We start from the raw sequence: 26404 nt of genomic DNA, 5'->3' as shown, positions 1-26404 counted from the left end.
GGCATACATGTGAAATTGACTACACCAAAGAGGTCTACTTTTATTATGCTAATGGGAAAGATGAAGATGGTTGTTAACCAAATCATTGAAATATAAACTATTTCTTTTTATCTTTGGGGTTTAGATTTTAAAATAAGAATTTTTTTATTTTTATGTCAAGTATTATTGGAACTAAAAGTTTGCACTTTTGTAGAGTTCATATAATGATTGATTTAGTTGGTGTTTTATTCTCGAGTTGAGTTTAGAAATTTTTTTAATTAATATTTGGGTTGAATTGAATTTCAATGCTCGAATCAATTAAATAGGATTAATTTCAATTAATAAATTTTAGACATAGAATTGAGCTGTTGTTTTGATTGAACAGACGATTACAAATAGCTTAACAATAAATCTCATGTCGAAATTGATTAATGTGGACCTTTTTTCACATCCAAAAGAGTAAATTCTAGCTTAGAAGTGTTTATGGACCGAGCTGGGTTCGAGACCAACTTATGTAGCTAACCCAAGCCTATTTTAATCACACACATTATGCTTACAATATATACTTAATATTTAACAGTTCAGTTATTTTATTAAAATTTTAAATACATGCAACCTTAACATTTTTTTAATATTTACATAATGATATAAAGTATATAATATATAAAAACATAAAAAATGTATAGAATACTCCCGAACATTGAATGTTGAAGCTTAAATCTAACCCGTATTTTAAACGAGTAATTTCTTTTTATCCGAATCCATTTTCCAAACATCATATTTTTATCTACGGATATCACAACAGGTAACTTTACTCGTTTTAAAATTCCCAATTTCTTGGGTTTTTAGCCTGGGTTGATTAGGGTACGGAGCCAATGGGGGGCACTTGGTTTAGGGTATAAGAACAAAACCAGTACGTAAGGAGAAGGAAAATAAACTTAAGATTTTGGGAACTTGATGGAGATAAAAATCTAACCGTCCATTACTCTTTTTTATAATAATGATCTACTAATTGCTTTAACTCCATTTGACTTAAAATTTAAGGCTGTTTGCTGCTACTACTCGCTTCTTCGTACGTAACCAAAACCCTGAACATTCTTCATGCTTCGTCCGTACCCCAACAAGTATATTGTCATTAAAAAATAAGAATGAATCAATGAAAATTGGAATATAAGTGACAAATCTTAACTTATAGTAGTTGCTCCTTATTTGATGAAAATACAATATTATAACATGATTTAAAAGTGTAGCTCGTTTGATTGCGCAGAAATACAGATATAATCAAAAATATATAATAAAATTATTAAAAAAAAAAGTGTTACATCAATTTTTATTTCTGGTTAGACTCGGAAGAAAGTTGAATCAAATGATTGGATTTACGTAAAAATGCTTTTGTTTTATGTCTGTCAGTCACTAAGATTAAAGCATACATCAGTTGCATGATAATTGTACAGGAATATGAACTTGGAATGGGACCATTTGATTTTGTGTATCAATTATTAAAGTTTTTTTTTTTTTAAGCTTAATATTTTTATTCAAATTCTTTTAAATATTGAGCCATATGAGCTAAAATAAGCTTCGAAACCACTTGACACTGCAAGTGCCATAGAAAGGAATGAAGCAACTGGATCCAAGATTCCATCCATTGGGTGAAGCAATGGCCTAATGCATGCTTTTCTAAAGATGGTAAAACCCGAACTAACCCGATGGATTCCAAACTGATTTGAAACCACTTGACACTGCAAGTGCCATGGAAAGGAATGGAGCAACTGGATCCAAGATTCCACCCCACTAGGGAAAGCAATAGATTAAATATATGCCTTTCTAAATATGGCAAAACCTGAACTGCTCGATGGATACTAACCTGCTCCGAATGATGAGGTGGGGTGGATTTTTCTTTGGATTGTGGAAAATATCTCCATGGCCACATAGCTTACAGCCTTTTTGTACAACAAATACCTGAAACGACTTTGGTCACACACTTAATGCATTAGAAAAAAAAATCAGTCAACAAGGCAAGGGAGGGGAAGGGACCCCTTAATAGAAACTCAAATAATCAAGTACACAAACCAAAGGTAAAAGAAAAGTATATAAATAAGGGAATTGAAAATAAACAGCTTACTGTACAGGAAACTGTACAAGAAGAGATTCCCCATGGTGTCGCTAGTTTTTCTCTAGCATTCAAGGAGTTCTAGTAACTTCCAAAACCAGTCGGAAATGAGAGCCTTTCCACTTAAAAATGAAAAATAGACTTCATATCTATTCTTCTTCTTCTTCTTCTAGCTCAACTATCTGTGCCCGTCTCTCAGCAGCTTTCTTTCGGATAAAGAATCCCCATCTCATTGCGGCCTTAATCTTCAACCACCCTACAACAGCTTTGCCAGAACGTGAACGGTCTTCGTCTACAAAGTTTGGCATTGGGGATGGTATGTAATTTGGGAACCCGTACCCACTGTCTTCTGTCATATTAATGGAAGCATTACCTCCCATATTGAAAAGCCGGAGAAGGTGCTGCATTTCTTCATTCTCGAGCATTTCATTACTTCTTACGCGAATCTCTTCCTCTGATAAAAAGTCCTCAACTCCCTTATCGTGGTTGTTTGTCCAATCGTTGAAAGGATTAAGATTTGATGGCTGCATTGAAGAACCAATATTTTGGAACCCTATGATAGATGATTGTGGAGGACCAAGAGCCAGCCCAACAACATTGGTATCGTTTTTTGAGCTTTGTGGTTGCTGAGAATTGTCAATTAGCTGGTCTTGTGGCACAAATTGTGTGTTGCCAAATTGATTATGAGAATTTGGATTCATAATCTGGGACTGCCCTGAATATCCGGCCGACTGATTATCATTATACCCTGAGAAAAGGGAAAAAGGTGGTTATAAACATGAACACTATACCAAGACACTAAGATATCAAACAATAATAGAATGAGATATTTCCAACTAAAACGAAAGCAACTTTCGTTTCATCAGAAAGGCCACAATTACGATTAGGTATATATTTCCTGCAGTGTGTTCGAGAAACAAATTGTATCAGATGCTCAAACAAAAGGCATAATTTCCAACACTGAGGTACATCAATATTTGGTGTTAAGCAACACATTACCACATCTTGTTTACGGCAAGGCATTATCGACCGGATCTCATAACTAGCCAAATTTCACTATATAATAATTGTTATCTAGAAGAAAGTCATTTTGATATCAAAGAATTCCTTCCTTCAACCAATTTCAATGACAGCATGATGTTGAAGTATCTATCTATAATTATATTTTAAAACAATAGACAAAGATCAAACCACCAATTTACAATCTCAGCTAGCACCATGATCCTTGAGCTACAAATGTTCAGTGTTGGTATGTATCTAGGTGTCTAACTCAATAATTGCCCTAATATAAGAAATAGTGTACAACACAAAACGGTCCAACGATATTTGTTATCAGAAATGGTACATTCTACATTTACTTCAATATCAGATATTACTGAGTTATATGGATTTTACGAGTTTGAATATGAGTGTAAGTTTGGGTTAAACAAAGCAATACATGACTTAAATGAAAACTCCTTAAAGCTACATATTTACAGTAGTCTGCAAACTTACCTCCAACTTGTAGGCCAGAGTGAACTTGCTCAGTAGGAATTGGAACTGGCACCCGTGGTAACTGCATCTGATTATCTACAGAACTTGTGTAATCTAGTTCATCTATCTGAAGTTCATTCCGGGCACTTGACCACCTATTTTGCTTGAAGTTCAACAGTGACTTGCCATCATACTCTATGACTTGATTCCAATTGTCATAGGCTTTCTTTACCAGTGAATCTACATAAACCTGCAGAAATTTTGTTTCTATTGTTAAATAAATGAAACTATTTTACTAAAATAGAAAAAGAAATTAAAAATAAAGCTGACCCCAAGCTTCAGCAGTTGGGAACAAGCCACAACTCAATCAAGGCCTACCTATTAGGTGAAAAAAGCAAAGTACTACATTTGGAAGAAAATCAAAGCAACCGCATGGTATCTGATAAATTTAAATTTAATATCAAGCAGTGAAGTTCACAATGACTCTATTTATCGAAATAAAGAAATTTAGTTGAATCTGAACCATATATGATAGTTCATGCAGCAGGCACTGCTTAATTAAACTGCCACTTCCACCATAGAGCAGAACCAGAAAATAGAAGGTTATTATCCAAAATGACAAACCAGAAACAAGGAGAAAGTCTCAGATCAGCCTCCTCATACTCTGAAACCTGCAGGCCAGCAGCATCAAAATCAAGCTGCCCCGGCCTGATGTTAGAAACTGCCAGTAAGTAACGAATTTTCAGAGACAGAATGATTCTGCCCTGCACTCAGAAAACTTTACTCATTCCTTCAAGCTACCAACATTTTCTAAATTGTTTTATTTTAATTGGTGCCACAGAATAATATCTATTACCCACAAAAATACAACACTAATTCTTTTACTTATTCATTTCTTTAGTTTCTACTTTTAATTGATCTGAACAAATCTGCAGTACAACAATAGAGAAAATTTGACATTTATCTATTGGTTACTCATCATCTCAAACTGATATGCAGTTAAGTAAACCAACACAGAACAGCCTAACCAAATCCCTTTCAGCATGATTTGTCACTTTATATTAGATCAATGCACATCTCACCTATTCTGTAGGCTCCCCTAGATGCATAAATTATTATCCAAGGCATCCTAATCTATCAAACCATGAAAGCATCCACATAATCCACAGTTTTGTCATCTTTCTTTCGTCTTGGTTCATTTGGGTTATAAGTCCTAGGCTGGCCTTCCTTCCAGCCAGCCAGCCAGTGCCCCTCTACTCAGACCAAATAAAAATAAAATACACCACCTCTAAACGAAGCAGATGATCATTATTATATATAATACAACCTGAAATGGGAAAAGATTGTTTTTTAGCACATAAGATGAAGTTAAATTGCAAAGAACAGTCCTATATTATGTTACTTGGACTTGGGTATGCATATTGGATACAGGTATGCATGGACACATGTATGTTCATTTGTTCTAAGTTTTTCCATGTATTTGGGGGGTCCTTGTAAGGTTTATCCCCATACCCTTACCTGAATACAAGTCAGACACCGATGAGACGAACCAATATGCTCAAAAAATTATATTATATATCAACTATATATATATAGTTCATATGAAATTGGGCTAAAACATATGAAGCACTGCAAAAAGAAATATCTTTGAAGGCATAGATAACATTGCTTCTACTGCATCCCACATAGTAACCTTTGAAGAGCAAAGAAGTGTAGTAGATGTTGCAGTTCATTAGAAACTGAAAACAGTGTATATCATACCCACCTTCTGACTATCAGATAGAGAATCAGCAGGAAAATACTGTTCCCCGGAAATAAGGCCATTCAACTCATAGATATTATTGAAAACAACACCACTGTTCCTTGAATCATCAGTATAGTAAACATAAAGCTTCCCACTCAGCACACAAGTCTTTGCATGATCTAATAGAGCTTCCCACATCTTATTTGACATGCCACTTCCCAGAATCTACAAACACGCAGAAATAGAAATATCAGAAAGCAACTATAAAGGAATAGCCTTTTCATTTCAGAACCAAAATCCAAACTCACATTTCGTAGCTTTTGTTGATCCCTGACAACAAGCCGCAAAAAGTCTTCAACAGTGAATATTCCTTCAGCACTAAGCCTCTTGTGAAATGACCCATCTTTCCCAATCTTTTCCAATCTCCATACTTCATCATTCAGTGCAGGTGGGTAGTGCTTCTTATACACTGCCAAGCAAGTAAAAAATTTTCAAAAAAAATCCACAAATGAAATAGATATAGTAAAAAGTATGAACTCACATTCCCCTCTGTGATCCTTGACAGTAAAAGCCTCTGTCTTAGCTTCCCGAACACGTATACCCTCACAGTATCCAGAAGCAACCTTCAAGCCAAGCCTGAATTTCCTGCTTCTTATCCAACTTGAATTGTCAGTAAAAGTAAGGTCTCCTAGTGTTCCAACCCCCTCTTTCAGGGTCACTTGCAAGTCACCCGTCAGCAGTGGTCTTTTTCCTGGACGCTCTTTTACCAAATGGCTATCAAATTCCTCCTGTGTCCAATCTTCATCATCCTCATTGCTAAAATCACCTTCAAGCACCACAACATCTAGCTTCATAGAGGCTTCAGGTCCGGTTGTTACAACATGCGCAGTGTTGGAGTCAACTAGAACAATATGGATAGCAGCACCCTGCTCCCCTTCTACCTTTCCTCCTGTGTAAAGAGGGAGAGACAACCTGGACCTGAAGCGGAGCTGTAAGCTCCCTCCGCCTGGACCTTCAAGACATTTTGGAGAAGACCTGAAAACCAAAAATATTAGAAGATTCTCCACATTAAAAAAGTAAAAGATGTTGCTTAGAGAACACATAACCTTAATGCTAAAGAAGAGCTGGTTCTTTGTAAAGAAAAAACAACAAAAGGAAAACAAACTACACACAATTCCACTAGGTGATCAACCTTATTCAAGAAAGTCTAATACCTATCAACCAGCCAAAAACCTAATAAAAGTTATTGTAAAACCAAGCATACTGTGTGACTTTCATCAAGCACACATTCTTGCATTAATAATGCTTAAGTTCATCTAAAATTAAGCGATTTCTTAACCAATACAACCCTACAAAGCAAGAACAAGAAAAGAATTAAGCCAAAGAGCACTTAAAGATCTTTCAGAATTTCATCCCAGCCCTTCAATTTTTATGCACAATGTTCTTTAAATATTGGCTACTTGATCAGCCAAGACCAAACACAAACTATTAGCTTTGATAGACACCCTTGTCACTACTCATAGTAATAAAATAGCAGTCTGTTTAAGTCATGTAAGGTGTGATTATTCCCTATTTGATTCCATGCTGTTAAGCATTGCAATCCCATTGGCAATTGGTGGAGGAAGCACAAGCTGATTTGAGGTTACCACAAATCCCAAGCCAAAACTGATAGGGATGTAACACCACCTATCATGCATCATTGTCCATGTCTTATAATTAACAGTTTTTCTTTTCTTTTTTTGTTTAAAAAAACCAGAGATTACAAACATAAAATTCAACCATGCAACCATATATGCTCAGACATTAATTACTTACCTTCCATTAAGCCTAGGGGGGGCTAATTTTGCCAAAGCTCTTTCCACCTCTTCACTTACCTGCAAAACATCGATTGCAGACATAATAAGAGACATGAGGAAAAGAACATAATCCAAAGGGCAGAATAACAGAATACACAACAGATTCGCTTTAAATTGCACTAAAATAGAGATTCTAAATTGATCTCATATATGCAATACAAAAAAAGCTCATTTTGGTGTCATCCAACAAAATTTTTGCAATAACTTTGAGCATATATGTTACATGGGTGCAGAGCAGATGTGCACCACAGATACCCTTTTCCATGAGTGTCTAGGATGCAAAAAACCTAGAAAAACAAAATCACCCTCAAAAGGTGGGCATGGGGCACCTGAGCGTTAACAAGTGATCACTTTGAAAAAATAAAGGTCAAAGTTAAAATATTTTTTACATCAATTAACCTTTTAAGAGAACCCTGGAGAAGGAAGCACCAATAACATCCAAAAAGGCATGGTCATAGTTAAAGATGGTGCCAAATGTAATACAAGATCATCTAAAAGATCTAATCATGAATCTATCTCACAACATTATTAATCTAGGATTATGAGTCTAACTAAAAATATATTGAAGAATCATGCAATTCGTGAAAGTGCAAACAGATGGCCAATCGCACCAAATTCTGATCATATGACCTACCTCCAAACCTAACAAGATAACAGTGAGGTGAGAGTTGGAATACTCCAAAAACAAAATGAAAGGAGGAAAGCCTTATATGTAGCACGTAGCGTCTACGAGAAAAGATATGAACAAGTTACACACGACAATCAGCATTCTTCATTCAAATCACAGAAATGTACAGGAGTTACTCCAGTCCCATAAGAAATCGAAACCTTCAATAATGATGATTGCCATACATTTTAAGAAAGATTTGTTTGTGTAGTGTACACAAACAGGTAACCAGGTGTAAAAGCACAGTAGATGCATGTCTAAGTGTAAGCATATATCTGCAATACATGCAAGGCTCTATTTCAGACGTAAAACTCCAATCAGCAAAAGAACAATGCTTCCCAAGAACATCGCCATACAATTTAACAGTCTTTAAATTTGCATATAAGAGAATTGCACTAATCAAACCTATACCAAAAGAATAAAAAGAAAGAAGATTCATTGATGGCGCATAGACCTTAAGAAAACCTCCACAACAAGAGAATTGATTGCAAAGAGTAGGAAATAGGTCTTACAACTCTACGAAGAATGGGTTCCAAAGATGAACAAAGTTTCTGCAAGCTGTCCACCTTAAGAGCTTCAACAATCACACTGCATAACATATACACGTAAATTTTTGAGAAAAAAACACTAGGTCAACCATATAGAAAGAGAAGACCTCCATTTCTTAACCATAATATTAAGATTTTAAACTCCTCCAGTGTGTCAACAGAATCAAAATCCTTACGCGTTGAAAATTTCACTAAGCAGAATACAAAAAATACATATATAGTTGACTAAAAACGAACAAACATATAACTAAAATTAACATACAAGTTTTACAAAAAAATTCAAAGTCATACAATTATTGAAAAACAATTTTTACTTTTAGTTATCCAGAAATACTACTGTCTTTCATATCCAACCGCACTTTTTGCCTTCCTTCTTTTTCCTTCTTTGATGAACAAAAAATATAAAAGTCAACAACTAGGATAACACACAACACAAATCCAAGCAAGCGAAGGAAAGCGTGCCGATAATACCTAGCTAGAGCAGGACGTTTTGGCTCCGGCTGCTGGTCTTCATCTCCTTCCAAACTCCGTTTCCCTCTAACCATACTATTAGTCCTCGTCATATACCGCGTTTGCCTTTGCATTCTCTAAGTACCAGATCTGCAATCATAACAAAATCAAAGTCACTGATTTAAATGAAAACTTCAAATTCACTACTCAAAAAAAAAAATCCTTATCTAATCTTCCTTTTTAAACAGAGAAAAGGAATGATAAAATTAACTGAAAGAAATTTAAAAATAAAAATAAAAATTAGGTTCTTACTCTTAACAGTCGAGGTCTCAAATATATTTAAACGAACAATTAATAAACAGAGATTTTTTTTTTTTTTAAAGGAAAGAAAAATCTGAGAGAAAATCCTTTTGCAGTGAGTGCTTGTGTATTTGGTTTTTTTTATTTTTTTCTTTTTAGTATCTTAGCAGACAAAAAGTGATGCGGAGAATAATCTGGTACACCAAGATTCAGGGTAATGCGATGACGGTTAACGTAAAACTGAGGGCGGGCGAGTGAGGGATTTGGTGAAAGGGAGTTTTAGGGTGGATACTGATGCAGGGGATTTTTGCTAGTGGATTGGGATTTGGATGTTTGTCGGATGATGAGTCAACCACGTCAGTTTTTAAATATTCAATAGTTATTATAGCGGGGGCAAGTGGTTTTGGTAGGACACATGTCGTTTTCTGAGCCGTTCAAATTGTAAGATTTGCAACGACGTTACAGGCTCACCTTACCACTCCATAAATATATTTTTGTTCCTTAAAACCACAAAAAGAATAATGCTCAAAAGAATATATTCCCAATTGATATATATATATATTTTTAGTATCTCAACTTGGTAGTAAAAATATTCAATCTGTTAGCCGACCCGTTAACCAATTCGAACTACCATTAATTAATTCGTCAACCTTTTTAAATCTTTAACCGTTAACTAAATTAAATTTTTTCAGTTAATTCGGTTAACAAACCGAATTAATCAAAATTTGTATATATTTTTATTTTTAATTAAAACATATAAAAATTAACCGACCGATTAATTTATATTTCCAAAAAATTAACCGAACCACCCGACCACCAACCAAATATTTATATATTATAATATGATTTATTAAATTCAGTTAATTCAATTAACCAACCAATTTCAAATCAAATTAACCGTTAATCGAACTTCTAAAAATTTATTAACCGACCCGACCGAATTAATTCAGCTTTACCCAAAATTTACACCACCCTACTTGATAGCCAATTTTGGCAAAAAAATAAAAGATTGGTGTTTATTTATATTAGATTCTAATTTAAATTGAATTATGTGGTAACACATTTATAAAATTACATTTTGTAAATATTTTTGGCTGACATCCAACTCTATCATTAATATACTTACAATTACATATATAAACTCTTTGTCATCCCTAAAATTAAATTAACTTTGTTCACTTAATTTCAAAAGTTATAAATTAATCATTTAACTATTAAAAAATTATTTAAGTCATTAAATTATTTAAAATTTGTATTTAAGTTATTAAGATGTTAATTTTTTTAAAATCCAAGTAATAAACTCTTAGTAACAATTCAATGATTGATACAATAAATCAATACCATCAACAACTAAAACATAATTTAGATTCAAGTCAATATGATGATCAATGTCGAAAATTGAAAAGCAAAACTATTGAAATTTTGATTCAGAAATTCATGAAGTTTAAAGCTATTCTATGAGAAAATTGAACTATAGAAGAAAAGAAAAAAATAACTTTTAATAGATGCAAGCAGTCAAATAAAGATGACCATGCAACAACAATTTTAACAACTTAAGCAATTTAAATGAAAACTTTTAAATAATTAGTGATCATTTTGTAATTTTTTTTAAGTTAAATGACCAAAACATAATAATTTAGTGCCCTTGGATTGGATTTACCCAAAGATATATGTCATCCACTAACTTCGTAAAAAGTTTTTATTGACAATGAAAAGATTAGACACTTGCATTAAAATGTACGAGTACGAAGGCTCAAATGGGACCACTAATGGGATAAATATCACCATATCAATATATTAATAACATCAACAGAATGTGTCAGACCAAATTTATCTAACCCAAAATGGCTTTTTTCCAAATTAGAGAAAAAGTTCACTTGGTAATCATAAATTCATAATAAGAAAGGCCTACGTAAAGCAAAGGAAAAAAAAGAGAGAAAAGTAGGATACCAGTTAATTGATATTCATCTTTGTTTTGACTAGGGTGAACTCTTCAAGCTTTGTGTAAAGTTTGAGGAGTTGTAGAGTGCACATTTTTGGGGATGTGCAAGGACCACACATGACATAGATGACATTTCCTAAGGGTCGGGTGTAGATACCATCTTCCCGGAGCATCTGAACCAGAGACCTTGCATATAGAGATGCATACCTGTTTAAAAAAAAAAAAGGATCAGCAAGCCATAGATCATGGAACTTTGAGACTTGCCAATCGAACTCAAGTAGGTCCGAAGGCTCAGCATACCACTCAATCATCAATGTCATAAATTTGAGTTTTCCAGGATGGTCTTCATTTACTAGGGAAAAATCTTTTGGACTATTGTTGGTCACTAATTGCACGTTTCATTTATTTCTTATACTGCTATTCATAGCATGGAAAGTGCAGTACTGTCGCCTGTACATGATGGATTAAGGTCTTGCCTTTCAAGGAAAACAGTTTTGCATTCAAAAGGTTTGAAGCATTTGACGGAAAAAATTACCAGTCTTAAAGAAATAGAAGGTACGCAAGTAGGATGGTGGTTCCAGAGAACTATATGACAGAGAAAGAAGTAAATATACCCCGCGTCAGACTCATCTGCTTGTAGTTCTAGCGCAAAAAGAGTTCCTAATGTGACCACCCTTGAGACAGAAGGATGTGATGAGATTTGTTGCACAAGTTCTGCATCCCATAACTGCAGGAATTGAAGTGTGAGAGCATATGATTAGGAAACAGCAATGTGTCTCTGTATTTTCATGACAGGCAGTTGGAATAAAATCGTTGCTATAAACTTTAATTTTTTAAGAAAATTTGATTTCAGTTTAACCAGATTGATTTATCCAAGACTGGATCCTTCTTGTTTCTTTGGGGAAAAAACCAAAAGAAAGATGTCATTTAAAAGCCTTATAAAATCAATAGAGTAAAAGACAGCTAATATGAACTGCCAACCAGAAGAGGATAGCATAACATTCTACCCTGTTGGAAAGTTTTACACCTCAAGTTCTCGTCTTAGAATAGAGATAGGTATGGAAACTAAAATTGTAGAAGGTGAAAAGGGAAAAGTACAATTTTAACATACCTCCCTAAGCAACATTTTCTGAGATTTTTCAGATGTGATGTTAAGGTTTGTATTTGGATCTTTGAACCATTTAATAGATTTGGCAGCTGCTGTGCACCCCATTGCATGTGCAGAATATGAATGTCCGTGCAAAAGAGCTTTAAGCTGAAAGCAGCAAACCACATATATGTAAGTAATTTATTTATGTTTTATAATGCAAATAAATAGATGGATTATGGATAAATGCAGGTGCCTTGAAATACAACTAGTGTTTCTCCCACAAGAAACAATCTGAATCCGCAAAGTACAAAAATTCCAAACAATAGTTCTAAAGACAATGAATAACAATATAACACCTTTGAATCTCCGGTAAATGAATCGAATATAGCATCGGTTGCCATTGTGGCAGCTAATGGGATGATCCCTCCAGTCATGAGCTTTGCAAAGCAAGCTATATCTGGTACACAACCAAGCAGTTCTGCTGCAGACTGCCACAAAATAAAGATTAGTGAACTTCCAATAAATCTCAGCAAAATAATTTTCCAATGAAAAAGAACTGACAAATCCTATTAAAAGCAACAAACCTCTACTCCTAAACGCCAGAAACCTGTAAAAACCTCATCAAAGATTACTGGAATTCTACAGTGCCGACACTCATTGACAAGCATACGCTGGAAAAGTGGATCAACCATGTGCATTCCTCCAGCACCTTGGATAACTATAAAATAATCCATCCACCAGATGAGGTTAAACATCAGATAAACAATTTAGCAATTCTCTTAGGAGCAATCCAGAAGTCGATACAAGCAAGTGGAAGTGTAGCAAGAAGCTTTCAAGTAAAAAGAAAGGAACAGGGGTTTGCAGAATAAGGTTAGCCACAATCTCTATTAGAAACATCCAAGCCAGTCAAAAACAACATTTCTGATCTGGATCACTTCCTAGAATCAGTGAAATTTATTTGAGACCACGTGACAGTATACAGAACAGACAGTTACTATAGTTCAAAACAGTAGTTGTATAGATAAAAATGGAACTTTAATTCCAAACTCATGAGAAAATAAAACCTAGTCATGCAAAAAGTAATACCATCAAATAATAAAATTAAAGAAATTTAGTTCTTACTTGGTTCCATAATTAAGGCTCCTATTTGCTTATTAGTCTCAGATAATGTTGAATACTGAGATAATTGCTGAGAAACATACAATGAGTACAAGCCAGCAAGATTCGATTCGTCCCTCCTCTTAAGAAATATTTCATCACGAGACCTGAAGGCTGCCACAACCACAATATATATTGAGAAAATAATACCTTAGAAATTATGATGATGATAACTCAACACTTCCCACCCCCACCTTTTTTTTTAAGGTAAGGGAAACGGGTGTGGGGGACCAAGTTCACTTACTAGTATCTTCTGGTTTCAGAGTTGCAGAATGAAACACTTCAGGAAGTGAAACAGTCCATTTGCCATTATGCATAAACACAGTTGGAGGGTCTAGAAAAAGCCCTCTTCCTGTATACCTGTTGAATTCAGAATATTACTTCTTTAGCTGCATTAGTTCGCAAGTGTTATATTGACTTAATTCTATGCAGTAGTTCACAAGTGTTATATCACTGGTCTCAAAGTTTAGAGGATCTATTGTAAAAATTTTAAAGAAATTGTTAAAGTCAATGAACTGAATTTTGGGAGATACATAAGGAATGTTTCTAGTTCAAATCTATTCCCGTGTGGTTCACTGCCTTTTTGCAGTGTCGGCAAATGTGCAATATTGACATTCTGAATGCACAGTCTCAAAAACTAAAATGGCCACATAGGTTTCAATAGAAAAATGGTCCAAGCATGAACAGGTACTGGAAGTCTGGAACTTCAATTCAAGTTCAGGGAGTCGGACATGCATGCATACAAGGAAATTAAGTGGACATTTTCTGCCTGGTCTTTGCCGCAAACTGAAAAGATTAAAATAGATCATATCTTTCCACCCTTAAGTATTATTATTAGCCAACTCTCTGTCAGAGAGAGTATGGAAATGGGAGTAGCTTTTTCACTAGGTAGAGATTAAAACAGACAGTGACTCTCACCAATTAATCTCATCTTATTCTTAGTTAAAGTAATAAAATGTAATTCTGAATAACATACTTTAATCCACACATCATAGGGAACAAGGAATATCCTAAATGTGACTTTGCAGTCATGAAATCCTATGATAAGATAAATTCCCCTGCATCACCCATCAAAATACAATACTTCAATAAATTCCCTTGCACCATTTGTCAAAATACAATACATCAAATCCACACAATCCAAGGAAGAATTAAAGATTCAGGCAACGGAAGTAATCTTCTTAAAGAATAATGCATTCATGAATGAATAATCCATACCATGGCTGCTGCAAAAATCCAGTAAAAGACGATGGTGCCTGTGCTTCCATTGCACCTAAAGTATCACCATGATAAGATCCCTTAAGAGCTAGGACCTGAAATAAAGAGGCCATTTTGGTTACTATTTCTGCAACAAGAAAAAATAATGTAACTCTTGTACATTTTATGTGTAAGAACATGTGATTTAATGGCAAAACCTTGATGTTACTAGTCTCACTCAAGATAAGATCCTAAATATAGAACAAAAATATAGTTGACTCACATAACTGACTCCATGTAGTGGAAAAGCTGTGTTTTACATATATCTACAGAATGCAGCTATTGCCAAAAGAATTACCATCACGCTACATGAAGCACTTTGAAAAGATTAAGAGCTGTCAAAACATTTTTTTAGCCCTTGTTTGCAAAAGTTTCAGCATCACATGCAAGAATGCATTGAAAATACAGCTGTGGTGAAGAACAATATAGCCACTGTTTTTTCCAAATGATTGATTAACACAAACAGGCACGTATAACATAACCCCAGAGTCTACTTGTTGTTCAGGTGCTTCTGCAATTGAGTTTATCAATTGACAATGCACTCATGAATGCATAGATACCCACATATGGACAGACATATGAATGTAGGCAAAATGTATATGGCACATGCATGCAATGCATACAACAGATACAAACCATATTGACAGATCCAGACGCATAAACTCATGCATTGGCACATATTGTGTGCACATTCATGCAAAAATGCAGTACTTACAGAGTTCAAAAAAAAAGGAACACAACCACATTGAATACTCCCCTTTTATAACAAACAAATTCACCTCCCATTGTGCTTAGAATCAGCCAAATAACCCTTTTCAACTAGAGATTTCCCATTCTAATATTTTAAATTTTTTAATTTAGACAAGGGCATTTTACATTGTCTATCATGAACCTCAAACTTTTTAAAAATATATAAGCATTAATAGAAGGCCCTACAAGCAGCAAACCAAAAGAAATAAAAAATATACGATAAGGAAGAGAAGGGGAGAATGCTCAAGACATGAACTAAAATATATTCAGAGGGATAAAAATATTATTTCACTCTGCATGTTAGAAGCTATTTTAACATTAGCTATTGGAAAAATGCATGAAATATGTAGTCAAGGCACCAAAAGAAAGATAAGGCCCACCATTAGTTCGATACAACTTTCTGTTGGGTTATTCTTCAATAACTCTGGTAAAATTCCATGATCAGAAGAAAACTTTCGAAATGCCATCTTCAGAGCAATTTCAATTGCTGTAGAACCATTATCTGAAAAGTACACCCGAGTGGCCCAACCTACACAAAAGAATCCTAACTCCTAAAAATTTATTGCAATTAAATAAAAAACTAGTATTCAAACATAATTAAAGACATATAAATCATCCATGGACCAAATTCTCATACCTTTATCAAACCAAAGAAAAGAATTTAACAAAAATGAGCTCTTTACAAAAGGATCAATATTGACAGCCATCATCAGCTTTTTCCTTTACATTATTGTTTTCATTTTTCCAAGAAAAGAATGTGGAAAGTGACAGCCAATGTTCTCAGATGAACCAAGAATCAATGAGACGAGAATCAAAGCTAATATATATCTAAAGAGAAACAGAATACGTACCTTTCCCCACACCATCAAGCAAAAGCTCTGCACATTCTAAAGCTGGCTCATAAACATTCTCAGGGAACATTACATGCCCAAATCGTGCAGCAGCATAACCCATGTCTCTTGCAAGTTCAGTCTGAAACCACCTAAATGAATTACCGCATTAAAAAAAATTCAGACAACTGACAGCTGCAAAGTAGGTAAAGTAAATTATAACTCATGGCAATGCGAAAGAGTCAAGCTATGTTACTCAAGCTCAGGTGTTAGTGTTGGATACAAGTATGTGTCTAGTACGAGTTGTTCAACTTTTCTAAGTTTTTCCATGTATTTGGAGGATCCTTGAACAGTCATATCTCCATATCAGCAAAAACATGCTGATAATGAACTTTAAGAATTAAATATGGATATGTCAACATGAGGTTTTCAGTATTCATACGTAATGCCTACTTTTGAGCATTCTGTATCTTGAGATGAATATGTGAAGGAAAAGTTTCAATTTATAGGCTGGATCAAAACTAACACTATATCTGCAAAGAGCTGTCAACTGCAACGTAGACATAGAAGTGGGAAAACTATCTCAGCAATTGTAAATTATAAATAGTGATACCACTTTTTTTTCTTATCAATCAAACAAAACTGTTAAATCTTAACATGTAATTCAACTATCCACCAAGTGCCTAAAACTTCCCAAATATAGCTTTCAAGTAGTATAATTTCATGCTCAGCTCCTTGTATCTCCCATTTTGTCCATTGCCATCAAATAGTTCCACAAACCTATTTAAGGGTGCCCCTGGATGTCAAAATCCCAATATCAATTTGCAACTAAACTACAAAGCAGATTAAGCCACTAGTAAGAGAGTAAGAAACTTTCTTCCATAGTCCTGTCCAAAAGACAGATAATTGCATTAAGTTCTCTATGTCAAAACCTTTAAGCATTTTAGAAGTATGTCCTGTCCAAAAGAACAGCCCAGCCGCCCCCGCCCCCCCCCCCCAAGACAACCTGAAAAGGGCATAAAAAGAAACTCTCTACTCCAATATAAAGTTTGTTAGGCCAAGGTTCAGCAACATGCTATGTAGCTACAAACCATGTGTTAGGCCAGCGTTTGAAACAATTTACAATTGGCTAGACTAAGTAGACAAACAAATAAAATAAGATTAGACCATCAGAGAAAAAGAGAGGGGTAGAAAGAGAGTAGAAAACATAAAGATGACCTGTAAAGTTGCATCAGGTCCTTGAGTCCACCAACTAGCACAGGCATCAAATTGTTGAGTTATGTACTCTTTGTTCTGAACCTGTAATTGAATGTAGAAATAAAGACAGGTAATTAATTTTCACATCAAAACCTGACAACTAACATTTAGAAAGAAAGACAAAAAGAACTTGGTATGCAATATTGTAAAAGTAGAGTATAAAACAGAAGATAGAAGTGAGTTAGGCTATTGTTCATCTTATATTATTTGAAATACACAAACCTTGTACACTGAAAAGTTTTCACCACAGCGTGAATCAATGACTGTAACAGCAGAAGGTGGTACAAGTTTGTGCTGAGTAAATGGCCACCAGAAAACATCTCCAGCTTTTCTCGGCATTTCATTAAGTCTCCGCATTCTTTCTAAATAAGCTTCCAGCATTATGTCTTTCAAAGAATTAAATACATTGCAAGATTCATCAAACCATTCCATTAGATCATTTGATGGATCTTGTGGAATGGGTGGCAGCACAAACACAGGCACTCTGGAAAGAATAAAATAATAAGTTAATAATAACCCATTATATAGCATGGCCAAGGGTGATATTGCCCCAAAAGCTTCTACTGAGGACAAACAGAAAAAGTAAAGGATCTAGACCCCAATGAAGACAAAAAAAAAGATGGTTAAGAAAACTTACCTACCTACTACGCAAATATGACTTTAATGGTATTTCATTTATAAGGCCGTGATCTTCAATAACAATAGCAACAACATCATAACCTCGTAGTTTCAAACTCTCATAAGCTGAAATAGTTCCAGATATACCACCCAACCGGCCATCTCCAACAAGAACACCAGGAAAGCGCAAGGGCCTGGTTACACATTTAACAAAAAGGGCATCAGGAATAGATTATATAAGCAAAAAAAGTTAGCATTTACAGACATCAACCAAAATATATGATCTTATTTTCCAACAAAACATAAAAACTATGATTTGCTAAACTTTCAGCGATGATTCTTAAGTTCACAATAAAATACAAATCTGCCAACGGTAATTTTCAAAATGACAACATTCTAAAAGACATTAAAGGTCTAATTATGAATTCCATGCCTTGCCTTTACAAAAATTGAGAAATTAGTCCCTCTACTTCTATTTGTCAGAATTGGATCCTCGTACTTTACTAAAATCGAAAAGTTAGTCTAATTGGGTAAACACTATTAAACCTTGTCATTAAATGGCAAACCCAAAAATCAACAATTCTGAAATTTATATGCAAGAAATTAGTAAAATTTTAGCAATTCAATAATTTATGTGCGATAAGTTAGAAAAAATTAACCCTTCAACTACATGTGTTGTGTTTATGAATAACTGGCCTAAATTCTTAGTTTTCTTAAAGTACTCACAAATTAAAGTAGAATGACTAACTTCTCAATTTTTATAAAGTAAAGAGATGAAATTCATAATTAAGCCGATATTAAATTAGTTAATTCCAATCAACTAAGAACCAAAAAAGAATAGTTGCATTAGAACACAACACTAACGGAAACAATGCAAGCATAAGAAAAGAATAACCCACAAACTAATAAAGATCACATTAGAGCATAACCCTTAATTTTGTTCAAGGAAACAATTAAATTGACTTAAATAATTGTACATAATCATAGAATAGGAAAATTTCCAATCAGTTGGGAATCCTGAAAGTACCTGAACACAAGATGAAAGCAGGTACTGTTGCTTGTTTCTTTTGTTGTTAGTGTAAAATTTACGATTGACTAAAAAGGAATAAATAACTAAAAAGGGACACGGATTCTAACATGTGAAATCTAGATTATGTCACACTCACGCATGTAATTGGAAGAATATATAAGTTTTAAAATATAAAAGGAAAGAAAAAAAAAAGTGTTCCTTTCATGTGTGAATATTTTATTTTTAAATTTAATTAAAATATTTAAATCTCATACTAAAATGACATTTCTATCTTTTTTTGTTTATAAATGTACTATAATCTTATCATCCCATTGTCTCTACATTTTCAGTGCAAAAATAGGCAAACAGGATCGAAGGAAATGAACAAGAAGCATTAGAGAAGAAATAAACCAGATACCGATAAAGATCACATTGAAGCGTCCCAGAGGGTCCAGGACTGGCAACCCCACCGGCAGTCTCCACCACACAAAACCCATCCAACTTTCCCCTCTCAACACCACCTTCCAACAATCCTTCCTTCAAAAGTGTCTCCAATCTCTTAACCAGTTCAGAATCCTCCACCGCTCCGCCTTCCCTTTCCGCAGCCAAATGTGGAGACAATGCGCCCTCCCAAGCGTATATCGTCTCCGAAACAAGCTCCGGAGCCACCCTTCCCGCTTCCAAAACCTTCTTTTCCTCATAAAACCCCAATTCACACATCTCCCGGGACTCATTTAAAGAGAATTCGTTTGGCTTAAACGATTTGGCAGCTGGGAGGGAAGAAAGGAGAACAGAATGGGAAGAAAAGAGGGGGAGATTGCGGCGGAGAGAAAGAGAAGGGAGTTTTTGAAAGAGGAAGCGGGAATCGGAGTCGGAGGGGAAGCCGGTTTGGAGAGGTTTGAGGTAGAGGAATTTTTTGGAGGAGGAGGAGGGGGAGAGGAGGAAGGAGGAGGAAAGGCCGGTGGAAACTAGGGTTTTGCCGAGGGAGGTGTTGGAGGACCAGATTATGTAGGTTGGGTGGGAAAGTGGGATGGTGAGAGTGGAAAAGGACTGGGATTGATGGTGGTGGTGGTGGTGGTGGAGGAGAAGGAGACGGAGGCGGAAGAGACGGTGGTGGTGATGACGGCGGAGGAGCATGGTGGGAAAGAGTGAGAGGGAAAGTGTAGTAAGCAAGTGAAATGTTTGGAAAAGGGAGGGGAAAGGACAGCGCGCGTTCCAGCTGAGTGGGGATAAAAATATTAAATTCGTAAAATAAATTTAAATAATTTCCAATTTTTCAATATTTTTTTTGGTGCGAAATTTTTTCAAATTTGGCTCTATTTTCTAAGGTTAAAATATGTTACTAGTCCCTTTACTTTTTATAAATTTAGAATTCAGTCTCAATATGTTTATTTTTAACAATTTAGTCTTTCTACTTTTTAAGATTCAAAATTCAGATCCAACTGTTAACCCTGTTAAATTTAAGTTCATTACAATTTCATTTTTAATTACATGGCTGCTAAGTAGGGACGAAGCCAGAAAAATTTTTTAGGAGGTCGAAATAATTTATATTCTTATAAGGGTATTTTTTTTTCATTTTACTTTTATTAATAAAATCGACATAAATTTTGCATATATTAGATAGAATAATATCTTTCATGTCTCATATTCGCAACATGTCATTAACATTTATACTAAGATAATGTTTACCAAGTATCAAATGAGGATATATGCCCATGCATAGCCTTTAGGACATAACATTAAGAACACAACTGATTACAGTGCTTTTAAATGATTCTAACATGGCTGTAGTGCTGAGTTGAAAATAGAGGAGAAACTTGTTCCAACAAATCATGTTGTATGGATGTTGTTATATAAGTGGTGTTGTTTATTTTCGCGTGCATTTTTATTATTAATTTATGACTGGTTAAACAAGTCATTATAAATATGCGCGACACAAAATAATATTATCGGGCAGGATTATCGATTGTGGTAAGAGACTCATCGAAGTATTTTGCATGGGAACTACAATGTCCATTTTGATTTGAAATGGTAAAAACGAGAGATCCACGCCATCCTTTATGCTAGGTATGTTGTCTTATAATTTTTCAATTTGGGTTAAATTAAATTATTAGTTTCTTGAAGGGGCTAAAAATGAATTTCTCTCGTTTAATTAAAGAACTAAAAGGGATTAAATTGAGTTATTTAATTTATAAGAAAGATCGAAAAAAAATTATACCTTTCAATTAAGGGAGGCCAAATCCCTATTGTTTTTCATGAACATTAACAAGACCGTGAGAGGCCAAGGGCCTCAAAACTTTTTTTGGAAATTTTCTTTTTTTCCCTTGAAATTTGTTGAAATTTTTAATTTGGTCCCTCAAATTTTTGAAAATTTTCATTGACTTTTAATTTTTTGAAGATCTTAATTAACCTCTTCTATTTTTTTTTTAATTCTCATTAATCTCTCACGTTTTTTAAAAATTTTAATTAAACCCCCAATGTTTTGAAAATATCTCATTAAACTTCTAAATTTTTTGAAATTTTTAGTTAGGCACCCTGAAGTTTAGTCCCAAGATCCACCACTGTTAAAATTATTGATATTTTGAATGAAATCAAGTTTTTTTTCTTTTAAAACAAATTGCAATCTAGTGTTGTATAGAGACCCTACTAAGCAAGGAGTGAAATAAGCTCGTTCGAGGGCTCAAAACCTAATCATTAAGAATACAACTAGTTCTAACATATTTAGCAATCCAATCTGCTACCTTGTTTCCTTCTACAACAACAAAAGAAAAAAAAAATCCCTAAAAACAAGAGGACGAGTTTTCAACGGAATAACTATTCCAAGACTCATACGACGGAGCTAATTTAACACGGTTGACAACATTCCGACAATCAAATTCAATAATAATTTTGATCCACCCTTTTCCTTTTGCATGTAAATAAGCATGATGAAGAGCAATTGTCATACAATATCAACAACCTCAACCTAACCATCAATCCCCTTTCCACAATGATTTCGATAGACACCTCTAATGCCAAATTCATCGAACTGTTGGAGGCATCATACTTTCCTTCAACAAATGAGGGAGGAGGAGCCGTCCAGTTTACAATACAACGTTTTCTTATTAACATTCTCACCAAGTTTTTAACAAGATCGTCTAGTGAAGTGGAATCATAAAAAGTATCATGTCAAACTCTAAAGACGGAGTCAGGAGTATGATATTAGGAGCACCAGAATTAAATTTTAAAAGTTTGAGGGGGGCAAATGTTAAAAAAATGCTTAAAAATATTTAGATTAAATAATTCGTAACTACAATAGACTAAAATTATTATTTTACCCCTCGACTGAGGAAGGACCAAAACCATTTCCTGCCACTGGCTACCAACATAGATGCGTATTATATCATATGAATATCATTTTACAAAAAAAAAAAAGTATGAATCAATTAAAATAAAATATCGAGTTTATCTTAAAATATTAATTTACAATGTTACATAGAAGAATTTCTATCCTCCAATTTAAAAAAAAAACACACACACAAAATCAAAAGGTATCCAAATTGGTTGATAAATTGTGCTCTATGTGTCCCCACATTCACTCACCAAGGTTATTGTTGTGATATACACCAACTAAATAAATAAAAAAATATTATATGACTTTTGTCTCTAAACTTGACAATTAGGTTTATATCGACATCCATATTTTTTTTGTTCACTTTAGCACTTAAACTTGATAATTAAGTCATTTTTGAAGCCTAAACTTAAAAAATATAAAATTTTGACGGTCTATACATGTAGTACTCTGATATTGTGTCACATCATAATTTGAAAATTTAAAAATTTATATAAAATTTAAGGTGACGATGTGGTACAATATTATAGTATCACATTGAACAGGTTAGATCAATGGTTCATGATTCAACCAGTTCAACCGCTAGACAAAAAAAAAAAACTAAAAATCCATAAAAGTTAAAAATATATATTAAATCAGTTCAATTCATTCAACTGTCGATTTTTATCTCGATTTTTTACTTTTACTAATTTCAAGTAATTTCTGAATAATCGAACAAAATGCGAAAATCAAAAAGGGAATTGATGTTCAAAGATTTTATTGACTGGATATGAATTGGGATATTTAATGGGAGGTATGGAGGGCAAAGTCAAATAGTGTGACTTCATCATCTCCAACCCCCCATTGCCTTTCCTCTATGCAACTCCTTACATTGCTTCTATTATCCTTTTCTCATACACCTAACACATGGAAAACAATAAAAGTGCCTTTTGGTTTTCAAGTCAAAGTTTTCATGTGCAATTCACTTCTCAATTTTTTTTACGCTTATTATATTGTTGACATAATATAATTTTTGTAAGTTTATTTCACTACTGTATTTTTTTTTATTTTGATTTTTAAATTTGACAATTAAATCTATTTTAGTCCTTCAATTTGGATTTTATTAAGATTTAATGATGTGACCAATATTATTATAATCAGACAGAATCGAAAGGATTGATAACCGATTGATTTAACAGTCTGAAAAAAAGTTGAGCCAATTGACTTGAAAGCTGATTGAAATTGGTAAAAAAAAGGACAAAAACCGATTGTTGAACCAATTTATTATTTTTTAAAGATTTTTATGATTTTTTAATTATTTATTCAATTATTGTTGGTCCGACGGTCGAACTGGTTGAATTGGGAACCAGTGGTCTGATCTGTTCAACGACCGATTTGAAATTTAATATAATTTTTTTATTTTTCAAGTGATGATGTGGCATAATCTCAAAGCGTCAAAGTGCACAAAAAAAGTACAAATAGCAAAGTGGACATAGTGCAAAGTTCATGGGCCAAAAATTTTATTAGCCCTATGTTATTTGGTACCCAAGTTTGACACTTTTTTTTTTCTAATGTGACATTTATATTATTTTTGGTCTAATGTGGTACATGTATTTAGCAAACGTTATATATTTTGGTACCCAAACGTAACAATGTTGACATTTTAGTATTTAATTCGGGTATAGAATTGATTTAATGAAAGTTAATTGCTACTATTATTAAGTTTGAATTCTCATTATTTTGTTAATAGAATAAATTCAGTATTAATTGTGATTTTATTTAATTTTATGTTTAATTTGTCGATACAACGTGATTGACTTTGATTTTGGAGAGTTTTAAGGTTGATTTGATGAAAGTTAATTGATAATATTATTAGTTAATTATGAATTTACATCACATCAACTATAAAACTCAAAATAAACACTAAAAGTTAACTTTAGGTACAAAATGTATAACTTTTGCAAAATACATGTACCACATTGAACAAAAAATAATGCAAGTACTATATTAGAAAAAATGTCGAACTCAGTACCAAATATGTATTAAGCCAATTTTTCTATTTGATATTTAAAATCAATTAAAAAGTTTTTTTATGTTTATATAGGTTTGAAATAGTGTTTATTCATTTAAAATTAAAACCCTTCCTTTTTATTTTTTATTTTACAAAATATTTTCAGCGAAAATAATATATTTTTGTTTTTAAATTTTACATTATTTTTAAAATTTTCAACCAAGCATTATTTCTTTAATATTTTTATATTTTATGAAAACGAAAACGAAAATAAATTTTTTTTATCTCGAGTTTTTTTTTTTTGGTTGAATCTGGTGAAGAAGAAGAAAATAAAAGTAGAAAGGAGCCTAATTTTGTAGTTATATGGTGACTATTCAAACAAGTGTGATGCAATGTTAGAGGCATTTTCCATTGAAATTTAACCATACATCATCTCCATAAGTCATTAACCATAGAAGAAACTAACAGAAATATACAAGAAAGGGGAATGATTTTGTCTTGAAACTCAGTCAGTCTTCCATTTGACTCCATCCTGTGGAATTTTTCTTTTCTCAAGGATATAACAAAATTCCACAACTATATACAATCATATTTGTTTTTCTTTTAAGGAGGTGTTTTGGTATTTGTTAGTTACATCACGTCTCGATTAAATATAAAGTTGAATCGAATGAGATTTAAGTAGAATTTTGTTAATTTTATTCTTTTCATTCACAATACTCGAACTCAAAACTTTACTTAAAAAACATTGAATTTATTGTCACAGAAATCAATAAATCTCTATAACAAAAAGTAATAAGACTTGATAGTTGTTGGTAACTTGAAAGGAGGGATAAAGATAGGGGACCAATTATTTGAGCTCAACAACTTCACTCCAACACGACAATATTGTTTCCCCTCTTATTTTATCAGAAGGAAAGCGCATTAACCACGAATGTTAGGTGAGATGGTAGGAGTATCTTCTAAATTGACAAGTGGTCAATGGTTCGATCACTGCCTTGGATATAGAACAACTTTAAAACTTATGGCCAACGTCTACTCCCTTAATGTTCCTAAAGATCAGTTATCGAGTTCGCTTCAACGAATACACATTCCTAAAGAATAGTGTTTTATGCTACAGGTTTCTTTTAATTTTAGTTTCTTTACTTGTACTTTAAGAACTTTAGTTTTCTATTTTTTGAATTTAATAATAATAATAATGTTAACACCGTTAGTTTTAGTTTCCAATATAAGAGGACGTGGGTTCGAGTGCGCTGAAGCGTATTATCCTCTTATTTATGAGTTGGGGAGGGACTATAGATAATTTCAAACATCGTGTAAAAAAAATACGAATATAATCAAAATCTATAACGAGATAACTAAAAGTATATTATGGTGTGAAAGTCAACAAATTGCATGCATGATTGTCAACTTAGCTGACAATTATAATTTAACGATGTCTCTGACTTATTTATGTTTTGTTCTTAATCTCTGGGAATTAAATCCAATCTTATCTTAATCTTTGGGGTATTAAAATAACAAATAAAATTCGAATCTAAAATGACAGGTGGCTTTAAAATATCAATCATTAAAATAATTAATGATTAAAATACACATACTTTGTTTGAACTAAGGCATTTGTCCTTTAATATCATGCCTAATATTCAGCTTAGCACTAGCCAACCCTCTTCTTTTTCAAACATACAAGACAATAATAAAATAATTACCATTACATTATTATTTTTCAACCCTTTAAACTCCATTAAATTTAAATATTATCCTTATATTCATCTCCAAATGTTTTGATTTGGGACTAATTTAGAATCAATGTTATAATTTGAAGATCTATGGTGCAATTAATTCTTTTTCTTTTAGGTGTTTTTGTAAAGGGGAAATTAGCTTGCATTGTTCGCATCTTGGGTTTGCACATGAGGTGTTCGTATATTTTCATGAGCTCGCACGAGGTGAGTTCGCACAAAAAAAAAAACACAGGTGTTAATCTTATAATAGGGTACGTGTTCGTATGCATGAGGATTTACTTACGACGTCATATAATCTGGAACCGTATT

General features: G+C 33.5%; 2 protein-coding genes across 6 annotated transcripts; both read right to left on the bottom strand.

Moving 5' to 3' along the window:
• Positions 1–1150: 1150 nt before the first annotated feature.
• LOC105782905 (calmodulin-binding protein 60 C) lies at positions 1151–8977 on the bottom strand. 5 transcript variants are annotated; one of them, XR_008192837.1, is made up of 10 exons: positions 8849–8977; positions 8342–8417; positions 7122–7180; positions 5848–6341; positions 5615–5775; positions 5328–5531; positions 3584–3812; positions 2102–2837; positions 1844–1947; positions 1151–1770 (listed from the first exon to the last, which is right to left on the bottom strand). XR_008192837.1 is itself a non-coding variant. In XM_012607987.2 (8 exons), exons 1-8 carry the CDS (start codon positions 8959–8961, stop codon positions 2239–2241), a joined length of 1935 nt encoding a protein of 644 aa, XP_012463441.1. In that variant the 5' UTR covers positions 8962–8977; the 3' UTR covers positions 1936–2238. The 5 variants fall into 5 exon arrangements, 1 of the variants encoding a protein (XP_012463441.1); XR_008192838.1 differs by having other exon boundaries at positions 1844–1938; XR_008192835.1 differs by having other exon boundaries at positions 1151–1947.
• LOC105783477 (bifunctional dethiobiotin synthetase/7,8-diamino-pelargonic acid aminotransferase, mitochondrial) lies at positions 8849–20263 on the bottom strand. The gene is made up of 15 exons (XM_012608966.2): positions 19457–20263; positions 18053–18223; positions 17634–17895; positions 17373–17453; positions 16176–16296; positions 15705–15853; positions 14536–14630; positions 13562–13677; positions 13282–13431; positions 12744–12877; positions 12516–12647; positions 12181–12324; positions 11684–11796; positions 11078–11276; positions 8849–8977 (listed from the first exon to the last, which is right to left on the bottom strand). Exons 1-14 carry the CDS (start codon positions 20173–20175, stop codon positions 11081–11083), a joined length of 2583 nt encoding a protein of 860 aa, XP_012464420.1. The 5' UTR covers positions 20176–20263; the 3' UTR covers positions 8849–8977; positions 11078–11080.
• Positions 20264–26404: the final 6141 nt, after the last annotated feature.

Source organism: Gossypium raimondii, chromosome 13 (assembly GCF_025698545.1).
Source record: "Gossypium raimondii isolate GPD5lz chromosome 13, ASM2569854v1, whole genome shotgun sequence".
NCBI classification, from domain to species: domain Eukaryota; kingdom Viridiplantae; phylum Streptophyta; class Magnoliopsida; order Malvales; family Malvaceae; genus Gossypium; species Gossypium raimondii.
Note: the sequence above shows the minus strand (reverse complement) of the source record. Positions and strands in the feature narration are given on the sequence as shown.